We start from the raw sequence: 10,260 nt of genomic DNA on the forward strand, positions 1-10,260 counted from the left end.
CTGGGGAGATAGGTGTGGATACTTTCTATTCCATTTGCGAATCACAAAAACAAAGTATCATCAAGGAACGACACAAGGGAGTCTAAGAAGTTTGAAGATCGTACATTCATTTAATATCAAGTGTTGTACTTGTTGAAGGAATGAAGGACAGTCTATGAAGAAGCAAGCACAGTTAAGCGCCTTGTGACGAAGAAGTGGTGCCCGTTTGAGGAGAACTGGACGAAGGTCAACGCAAGCGGTGCAATGTCGAACGTGTTAGATTGTGAAGGCGGGGGAGCGGTTCTACACCATGGAGCCCTCCTGGCAGGTTCACGCCATTTCTAGAGCGGTTCTACGGAACCATCATGTTGCAATTTTCGGCAACCGAGTTTCCGGTGGAGCCAAATTAAATAAAAACCTTTTTTGTTTTCTACGAAGAGCAACCAATGATTTTTTCCTGGAGCGATGGACCTAATTAAGAACTGAGTTAAGAACTCTGTTAGTGCTATCAGCCTGTCATTGACCAACACTAATTTTTAACCATCAAAAAAAAAGAATAACCATTTTAACTGGTCCAGTGCAGTCGCCGACACAGCCTTTCTCCCCAATTTCTTCCTTCCTACCCCAGGCGACAGCGGCTCCCTCCGCTTGGCCTTTGCGGTTTTGCCATTTCCCCCAACTCCGCCGACCCACTTCACTCATCAGCTTCGCGCAGGCCAGATCCAGCCTCGCGTGTCCTCCCCTACGCCGCCCGCCTCATGGCCGTCGACACGGCGGCCGCACGCGCCCTCCCCCTCTTCCTCGCCGTCGCCGTCTCCGTCGCGGCGCTCCTCCGCACCGGCGAGGCCTCGGTGCACGAGTACAGCGGCCTCAGCTTCCTCAACAAGGGCAATGCCTTCATCCTCCACGCCGGGAGCGAGGGCCTCTACGCCCCCGTCTCCCCCGCCAATGCCACCGCCGAGGAGGAGGACGACGAGGCCGCCGCCGACGCCTTCATACGGTAGTTTGTCTCGCGGTTTTTGCTCCCCAGTGGCTTGCTTGCATCGTCTTTACAGCCGGCCGCGGTGTAGCGGAGCCTCGGTTTGCAGATGAGATCTTGGATCCCGTCGTCCCCGGGGTTCTGTCGGGCATTTGGATGGTTTTTGGTAGTATAGATGGGTCAAAGTGGGTAGGTGCTCCTGAGAGGGCGCAATTGGATCTTCACGGAAATTGTGCTGAGAGGGGCACCATTCCCGCTGAGTAATTCTAGCTACATGTGCATTGTTGAGTTAATTACTACGCTTGATTAGTTTGCAATTTATGGCATGAGTTGGTGTAGGCGTGTAGCTGGCATACTTAATGAGGGCTATATGAAGTTAGTACTAGTAGTATATCAAGTCATGGGCAGCACAACTTTGTCGAGGAGCAAGGTCAATCAAACTTTAAATTTTCTCCAAGTTGTGTTTGCGCCAGTAAACTAAAAAGCATAGGAAATGACACCCTGTTCCTTCAATTTAAATTTGTTATGGAAATGCATACTAGCATGTTCTTAGTAGAGATGGGCACACGCATTTTGCACTCATCATTTATTGGTTGCTACTTTAATTGAGCATTTCGAATTGCATTAGTACTAGCTTGCTTCACTATAATTAGGTGCTTATCTTGCTGCCATCCTTCCTTCCTGTAGGCTCGAATTTCATATTTCCTCCACTTTTCAGGTTTGACAAGATTACGTTTAGGAGGCCAGAGGAGGCTAATGATTCTGTGAAAGAAACTACTTCATCTAAGGTTCAGATAATTGTCTTTGAAATAGAAGATCGTGAAATGATTGGTGGATCAGCATATGGTGGTCAAAAAGCAATTTGCTGTACATCAGATCTTGCAAAGTTGGGAGCTTGTGTTGAAGGCTCTGTCATCTACCGCCCATCGCAGGTGAATCCTGGCTGGCCACAGTTGTTTGTTGCTTCTTTTGATGGAAGTGATCTGATTGCAACGCTGCCTTCAAGGACCATTCCAGTAAAGAAAACTGGGATGTACAATATGTACTTTATACACTGTGACCCGGCACTTGCTGGACTGGAAATCGACGGGAAAACCATATGGAAAAATCCTACTGGCTACCTTCCAGGTCGGATGGCACCTCTTAAGAACTTCTTTGGGCTGATGTCATTTGCTTTCGTGATACTTGGTATCTATTGGTTTTATCAATACATGAAGTTCTGGCGAGAGGTTCTTCCACTTCAGAACTGTATTACTCTTGTTATTACGTTGGGTATGCTTGAGATGGCATTGTGGTATTTTGAATATGCTGAGTTCAATGAGACTGGAGTTCGGGCAAAGGCCATCACATTTTGGGCTGTAACATTTGGGACTATTAAAAGAACAGTGGCTCGTCTTATTATTCTCATTGTCTCGATGGGGTATGGAGTTGTGAGGCCTACTTTGGGTGGTCTGACATCGAAAGTGGTCATGCTTGGAGGAACATTCTTTGTAGCTACAGAAATTCTTGAGCTAGTGGAAAATCTAGGTACTGTGAATGATCTGTCTGGAAAAGCTCGGCTATTTTTGGTCTATCCAGTGGCTATCTTGGATGCTTCATTCATTGTTTGGATATTTATTTCTCTAGCCAAGACCCTTAGCCAACTTCAGGTGAGCAGAACCTCTTTTCTGCTCGCTATTCTCTATTATTTCGTTTGCAGTATCTGTTATGGTGCACTATCCTTCTTTTCTTCTGTACCCGGTTTAATTTAAGAAAATGCACTGAACATTCATGATCTTTTTTGTTGTGTTCTTTATAGGCAAGAAGGTTGATGGCCAAACTTGACATTTATAGGAAATTCACTATTGCATTGGCTATTACTGTTCTGGTATCTATCGGCTGGATTGGCTATGAGGTATAGTGATGTATTAAAAACTATATTTGGATTCTGGATTACCAAATATTGTTTAGTCATTGTCTTCACCCTTTGTGGAGGGAGTATTCTTTTAAATCATATCCGTACCTTTCTATTTTTAAGAATCTGGCAGTTTTTTTGTTCAGATGCAATGTACTACATCTCACTTGGTTATGTGTCTACTTTTTGTTCATTGATAGTAGAATTGTAACTTTTTGCAGATTTACTTCAAATCGACAGATGTGTTCAATGAGCGGTGGCAGTATGCATGGATAATTCCTGCTTTCTGGCATGCCCTATCATTCTCACTTCTTTGCGTCATTTCCTACCTGTGGGCGCCTTCTCAGAGCTCAATGAGGTATTATCCTACTCTTTTGATGACTTCAACCTGGCTAATACATTGGCCTTACTGTCTCACTGCGATTTCCTAGCAGTAGAATTGCAGTACCAATCATCTGTTCTACGAATATCGGGAAATTTGGAAGCATGCCATTAAGCTGTCTCTTCAGTCATGCTACCATTTATTGTTGGGAAGTGTTGCCTGCTACTGCCATTTTGTCACAAATGCAAACGTGCAACCTCAAAAAATGTTGTCAGGACTAGTTGTGTCCCACTACTCAGTTTTGCCATTAGAAGTTACAACTGCTCAAAAATGCCATCAATCCGTGAGATGCTTGCTCAAAAATGCCATTAGATATCTCAAAAATGCCATCGTTCTGTTAGATGTTTGCTCAAAAATGCCATTAGACATTGTTGTTTTTACGTCAAACCCGTTGACCATGTTCTATGACAAAAATAAGTCTAGACCCACATGTCAGTTCTCTCTATCTCACAATGATATGTGTGGCCCCACTTGTCAGGAGTAACCAAGCGAATAATTTTACAGGAAAATAAGAACGCTGTTGGGATCAAGTGGGCCCCATACTTTATTGTAGTGAGATAGAGGGAGAGCTGGCATGTTGGTTCATAGGTATTTATGTCATTATAACATGGCAAAAGAGATTTGAGATCACAATAATGGTGTTTAGTGGCATTTTTGAGCATGTGTCTAATGAAGCGATGGCATTTTTGAGCAGTTGAAATTTCTAGTGGCAAAATTGAGTAGTGGGACACAACCGGTGGCATAACTGATAAAAACCCAATTTTAAAATTTCTCAAAACCTGCTATACATTGTACAACAAAATTACATTACAACTTGTCTTTTTTTCTCATGTAAACACTTGCTGCATCATGTAAGAATTTTGAGCTAACCAAAGTGCAATGTAGATCTTTGTGGATAGAAACGGATATGTTCTCTGAAGCTCTTGGGCTTTTCATTACAGATTTACCAATGATGCAAGTGAAAAGTTTGATCGAGAGGACAGCCTGTCATTAATAAGGCCAAGGCCCATTGTTTCCAACAACGGGTGGAGCGTAGCTTCGTCAACAGACGCCAAAGCGACGAAGAGCGCAGACAGTGTGACATCTTTTGACGAAGACGACGAAGAAAACAAAAGGGAGTGACGCATCTGATGAGGCCGCCTCATCAGATCCTTTGAAGTGGATATGCTAGAACAATTTTGGTATTTAGCAGAGGGATCGGCCGTGCTAATTCTAGTCGTTGGGATACGGTCCTTGGAGGGGTTTCTTCCTTGTTAAATCCTTCTCCTCCATTGGTTTTTTCATACAGTGCATGCATCACTGTAAGGATGATTATATATGATAGGAACAGTTCATGTGTGGCGTTATAGGGGATGTATGGTGTATGATACTTCTCTTTGGTAGATCTCGTATTGCTTCTAGTTTATGTGAACACGAATGTTGGCAGTACTTCTGCGAGTGCAATTATTTGTTGCTACAAATGTGTTGAGATTTCCCTTTTGGTTTCAGCATCCCAAGGTTAGTGTAGTGTTGAAAGACTGAAACCTCACAATTTTCAGATGTTTTACGGACAGCAGCAAAACCTTTACCTGCTGTTGAAGTTTGTGAGCCTACATGTATAGCTTGTAGATTCAGTTTGATCAGGAAAAAAAATGTATTTCTAGCACACACACTTTTTTTTTTTGCGAAAATAGCACACACACTATTTGCCCTAAAAGTCCATGATCTTGTTTTATTGTGCAGCTCACGCTAAAACATATTTCATCATGAACTTTTACAGAAATGTAGTACCCTGTCGATCCAAAATAAGCGTCGTGGTTTTAGTATACATCCCTCTATACACACGCATACTTTTTAAACTTCAAAAATATGAATATTGTTTTTTTTTCTTTCGAAAACCAGTCTCCATGGAGCCCAGGAGCAAGAAATCCGTACCCCCTCTTGAGTCTTGACTGCCCTTGAATCAGCTGTACAATAGTGGAATCCACACAAAAATAAATAAATTACGCACGAGCAGAAGCACCCTTTGCGGCCGCACGTCCTGGAAAGAACAATAAGAGCCGAAAAAAGGGAGGATGCGCAAAGCAGCAGCAGCAGACCGAGACTTGTATTCGTCATCGGAGAATATACCCGGCCGCCGTGTCGAGGAATTTAGACCAAGCGATGAAGCGAACGAACATGCACGATCGCTGAGCGGACATCCCGGTCCTGCTTTCGGTGGGATCACCGTCGTGACGCCGGACGGACGACGAGTGCGCGCGCCTCCACATCCAGATGGCGCACCTACAGCGGAGGAACGGCCGGCCGTCGGCATCGATCACGGCAGGCACCACCTGCGCCTGCGGTTGGAAAACTCTTCTCGGAAAAGGAGGACCCATGGACGCCGCACGGACGACCGGGGCCGCCTGTGAAGCACCCTCGCCTTTTCCGGCTCACGAGCCGCACGACCGCGCGCACTGACCGCACCACTGGACGCTGGGATTTTGGCTGGCACGCCTCACCCTCACGGGCGCCCGCTGACTTCTCTCCGGCACCCGTCGTCGCCCCTGGCACCGCACGCACGAAACCAAATGCCATTCGCCTCCCGTCCCGGGTCGGTCCGGGCTTTCAGATGGCATCGTCCCAGCTCTGCTCAACAAAAACCATCCTATACATGAAGAACTAAAACATACAGTAGCACAACACATTATAGCGCACCTGCTTTTCCGCTTGAGAATTGAGAACATTTCGGCTCTGCCCCTGCCGGAACTGCCGATTGGGTCGGTTGTTCGTTGGGGTTCCCTTGCTGTTACGTGATGCGGCATCGGTTATCCGGTTAGCATGTGCTGGATCTGTTCTAACGACACGACAGGGGAGGGAATGATTGGCCTGGCTGCTTATGATGATGATGCAATCAGTGTCCGTTGCGCCGGCCTCTGCATTCGGCAATGTTGGGTCAGGGACGTGATAATGCGGAGTATTTAAGCTGTGAGCTGTATGCATGCCAACAAATGTCTCTCATTGCTTCTCGCTCAACTGTATTCTCGTTATGCACCCTACGAGTGACCTAACCTGATTCTTGCCAATATTCGCATGTTTGTATTCTGGAAAATATAGTTTTTTCTTTCCTTTTCCTTTCAGAGCTCTTGTAACGTACTCCCTCCGTAAAGAAATATAAGGGCTCATTTGATTCAAAGGAATTTTATAGGATTTCTGAAGGATTGAAATTCTTAGGATTTTTTCCTATGTTGGTCTTTTGATTCATAGGATTGGATCCTATAGAAATTTTTTCTACGGAATCTTTTGTACTACATTTCACAGGAAATCTAACCTCCACTCCAACCTCTTCTCAAAATTCCTTTGTTTTTCCTGTGGCATCAAGCACTCATTGCTAATCCTGTACTAGTATTCAGGTGGGCATGCCACTCCAACCCTATACTTTCCCTATTCCCATGTTTTCAAAAATCGTACAAATCAAAGAGGCCCTAAGAGTGTTTAGATCATAGTGATCTAAACGCTCTCATCTTTCTTTACACAGGGAGTAATATGTGATAGCAGGTAACAGCCAGGAACGATGAATTGTGTGTTAAATTGTACATGATAGAAAGGTTTAACAGATATAGCAGAATCTGAATATTATTATTAATATTCTAGCCTCCTTTCTGTTACCTTCGTACTTATATTTGCTTTTCTATGATCGTTAATGAAATCGTTAGCACACCAGTAGATCCACACAGTAAGCAACTTATCAACCACTAAATAGGGACAAAGACAGGTACAGGGCCTTCTTTTCTATGTAACTAAATACCAGCCCAAATCAAAGCTCTGATACTCTAGTCTACTGCCGAGTGCAACAAGATGATACATTGATCAATTCGCTGCCATCTGCTAGAGCATAGGGTTTATTTATCAAGAATTCAAGACAGGGGAGTGATAGATACTGGTATTTCACTGGAAAAGGGACCTGGGGTGGAAACCTCAAAACTGAAACTTGAGGCAAGAACTTTATCCTACATAATATAAAATTGCAACACAAGTAGCACAGCTGATTTTATATCTAATCTATCAAGTGCAATCTTCGTATTTATATTTGATTCAACCAAGAGGAAGGCAGGACACCCAGCTAAAGGTCAAATGAAGACCAGGAAATTACAACTTACAACTATGCGACATTACTAAAAGAACATTCCTATATGAACATGCTGCTACACAAAATTACAACAACACTTTAACAAATGCACAAGATCGCCAACTGAGGAAGAAACACCAAGACTTTTGACAGCGTCAACATGATCCTGATTCTGTTTCAGATTACCTCTAGTAGAAGAAATCATCACCAACTACACCCTTAAGTCTCGTGAGAGTGAAACAAAATACATACCCGACTGCCTGCACTGGCTTCACCGAAGAATTAAAGAATGCTCGGCAACAACACCCAACCAAGTGATACGACTACTGCAAGCTTCAAGCAATCTCTCATCCATGGGATCTCCTCCTATTATGCGGCGGAGGTGGAGACCCCTCAAAGAAATCCATCACAGATATCTCAAGGTCCTCAACTGTGTATTTGATGTACAACTCTGGATGCCTCCCATTCTCAATATGATGCCGGAATCGACCAAGGAAGGACCGGTATGCTGGGAGCAGCTTCTCTGCTATTGAGATCCTAAGTTCTTCTTTCAGCTGTGTGTCAGGCACATACCACCCAGACTGAGCCCTATGTGCCTCCTCGAACGCAGCATTGAAAGACTTGAAGCGCTCCCGAAGTGCTGATTTGGATATTCCTGATGAAAAGCCACCGCTGACATGGAGACCCTCGTCTCTTAGACAATTCAGGATCTTAAGCCATGCACTGCGCTGGTAAGCTGTGGCTGCCAACCGGAACTTACCTGTGAGCCGCTTTAGGTACACATCGCCAATGAGTCCCCAGAGCTCAGGCGAGTCCTTTACCTTGTGCACGATATAGTGCACATTGTTCATTAGGAACAAGTGAGAGAGTGCCGGGTCCTTGTAGAGTGATGCCTTGCCTTCAAGGTTGTGTTCAAGAACCACAATAGTCCAGATGAGATGAGCAGAAAGGGGTAGCTGGCTGTCAGGATCAGGAAGGTCCAGATCAGGAAATGACGGTCTGAGCTCATTGCCCTCAGCAGAAACGCGCGAGCTAGCTGATGGCCGTGACACGATCAGCTCAGAAAGTGTCGTCTTGTAGTCTGAAATGAGGACAATGTAATTCATCACATAGCGAGTGAGGGGATGGATGGTGCCGCCGGGTACTGGAGTCTTGGACGGGTCACGGAGAACGGCGCTCTCGAACTCGGAGAGTATCCCACGGACAGCATCAGCCAGACGCGCCCTGATCTCGGTAGCCTGCACATATATGGATTCCGCGGCCTTGGAGGCGGCGAAGATATCGGAGACATCAGGAAGCAGATCGGCCAGTGCATCGTGCAGATCAATGATCTTGAAGAGCTTCTCCGGTGAGCGGCGGCCGATGCTGATGGCCTCGGCAAAGCCAAAGAGCTGCAGCGCGGCGCCCTTGACAGTTTCGACGAAGGGGGCGGCGGACGTGGTGGTGGGAGCGGGGGTGGCGATGGTGGGGTTGGAGACGGGAAGGTCGTGGAAGATGAGGAAGCAAAGGCGGCGCTCGCTGGCGAAAACGCCGCGGACGGCGGCGCGGGCTGCGCGGATCCAGCGGCGGATCTTGACCTCGACGGCGTCCCACTCGAGCCGCTGGACGTCGCCGATGGTGAGCTTCTCGACGCCGAGGCGGCGCAGGGCGGAGTCGACGGCCGGCTTGCGGACGGAGGCGTAGACCTGGACGCACTCGCGGTCGTAGCCGGCGGCGGCCATGCGGGAGGCGATGGCGTTGAGGTCGGTGACGGCTTCGGGCGGGAGGAGGTCGATCTCGCGGATGCTGCGCATGGAGCGGTAGCTGCTGCGGCGGCCGACGGAGGACTCGACGGAGTCGTCGTCCACCGGCGGCGCGTCGCCGACGTCGGAGAAGCTGGAGCGGTCGCTGCACATGGAGAGGGAGCTGAGGTCGGCGAGCACCTCGATCTCGAGGTCGACCGCGCGCGACGCCAGCACGTGGCGGAACTCGTCCTCGAGCCGCGCCATGGCGACCTGGACGGCGCCGGAGGCCCCCGCCGAGGAGGTGCGGCGCGGGCTGCCGGGGGACGGCGGCGCGAGGCGGCGGAGGTCGTCCACCGCCTGGAGGAAGCGCTCGGCCTCCGCCCGGTCCCCGCCGCCGTCGAACAGCATCTGGTCCTCCCCGCCCCCGCCCCCGCCGCCCGCGGGCGCGGACGCCGTGGAGTTCCACCGCCTCACCACCCTCTCCGCCCTCTCCAGCTCCGCCGCGGCGGATCCGTCCATGCTCCGCCCCCTCCGGTCCTCCTCTCCGCAGCACACGACAGCGCCCCCGGCCAGCCGCGCGATAAACCAACACCAATAGCAGGGAGGGAGGCGCAGCCCCGGCTTTGATTCGGGGCTTGGTGGGGCGGCAGGAAGCGAACCACCGGCGGCGATGAGGCTGCTGCCTTGGCTCTGCGATGTGATTCGCCTGCTCTGATGCTCTCTCTCTCTCTCTACTCGCTAGTTAGTCCAGCGAGGGAAGACCGGCCGATTTCTCTTCTCTTTCGCTTTGCTTTGGTCGTTTCGTTCGGGCTCCCTCCCCTCGCGATAATTATTGCGCGGATTAGCCAAGGCCGAATCAGATTTTATACTAATTTTTCTTCCTCCAGAGCCACGAGCTGACGACCATGAGCTGAATGCTGGGCCCACCTGTCAGAGATGCATCGAACAAGGGGGTACGCCTGCCCCGCCAGCGGGTCGGCACTCGGAAGGGCATTTAAAAGAAAAACTTTCAACTTAGGCCAAAACCTTCGTTTTATCCGGATTCTCATCGTTTGGATCTTGCAAAAAGACGACGTTCTCCATTTCTCCATTTACGCTCGTCGTGTGTTCAACAAGCGGACACATTCGTCCGGCCGCCTGAAGTTTTTGCAAAAAGTTGAAAACTGAAATTTAGCGCCGCGACCAGTGTTCATGCTAGCAGCCATGGTTCATGTC

At 48.2% G+C, this 10,260-nt stretch overlaps 2 protein-coding genes across 5 annotated transcripts; one reads left to right on the forward strand and one right to left on the reverse strand.

Annotated features, from left to right (window-relative positions):
- The first annotated feature begins 615 nt into the window (after positions 1 to 615).
- LOC119301588 (transmembrane protein 87B-like) lies at positions 616 to 4,694 on the forward strand. The gene is made up of 5 exons (XM_037578579.1): positions 616 to 979; positions 1,677 to 2,607; positions 2,757 to 2,852; positions 3,074 to 3,210; positions 4,176 to 4,694. The coding sequence occupies exons 1-5, from the start codon at positions 738 to 740 to the stop codon at positions 4,354 to 4,356; spliced, it is 1,587 nt and encodes a 528-aa protein (XP_037434476.1). The 5' UTR covers positions 616 to 737; the 3' UTR covers positions 4,357 to 4,694.
- A 315-nt stretch (positions 4,695 to 5,009) lies between these two features.
- On the reverse strand, positions 5,010 to 9,883 carry LOC119301590 (exocyst complex component EXO70B1-like). Of its 4 annotated transcripts, none has more exons than XR_005147083.1 (3): positions 7,574 to 9,883; positions 5,911 to 6,128; positions 5,010 to 5,841 (listed from the first exon to the last, which is right to left on the reverse strand). XR_005147083.1 is itself a non-coding variant. In XM_037578580.1 (1 exon), the coding sequence occupies exon 1, from the start codon at positions 9,562 to 9,564 to the stop codon at positions 7,669 to 7,671; it is 1,896 nt and encodes a 631-aa protein (XP_037434477.1). In that variant the 5' UTR covers positions 9,565 to 9,883; the 3' UTR covers positions 7,178 to 7,668. The 4 variants fall into 4 exon arrangements, 1 of the variants encoding a protein (XP_037434477.1); XR_005147082.1 differs by having other exon boundaries at positions 5,010 to 5,860; XR_005147081.1 differs by having other exon boundaries at positions 5,010 to 6,128.
- Between the last annotated feature and the right edge of the window lie 377 nt (positions 9,884 to 10,260).

This window comes from Triticum dicoccoides, chromosome 5A, assembly GCF_002162155.2.
Source record: "Triticum dicoccoides isolate Atlit2015 ecotype Zavitan chromosome 5A, WEW_v2.0, whole genome shotgun sequence".
Taxonomy (NCBI): Eukaryota; Viridiplantae; Streptophyta; class Magnoliopsida; order Poales; family Poaceae; genus Triticum; species Triticum dicoccoides.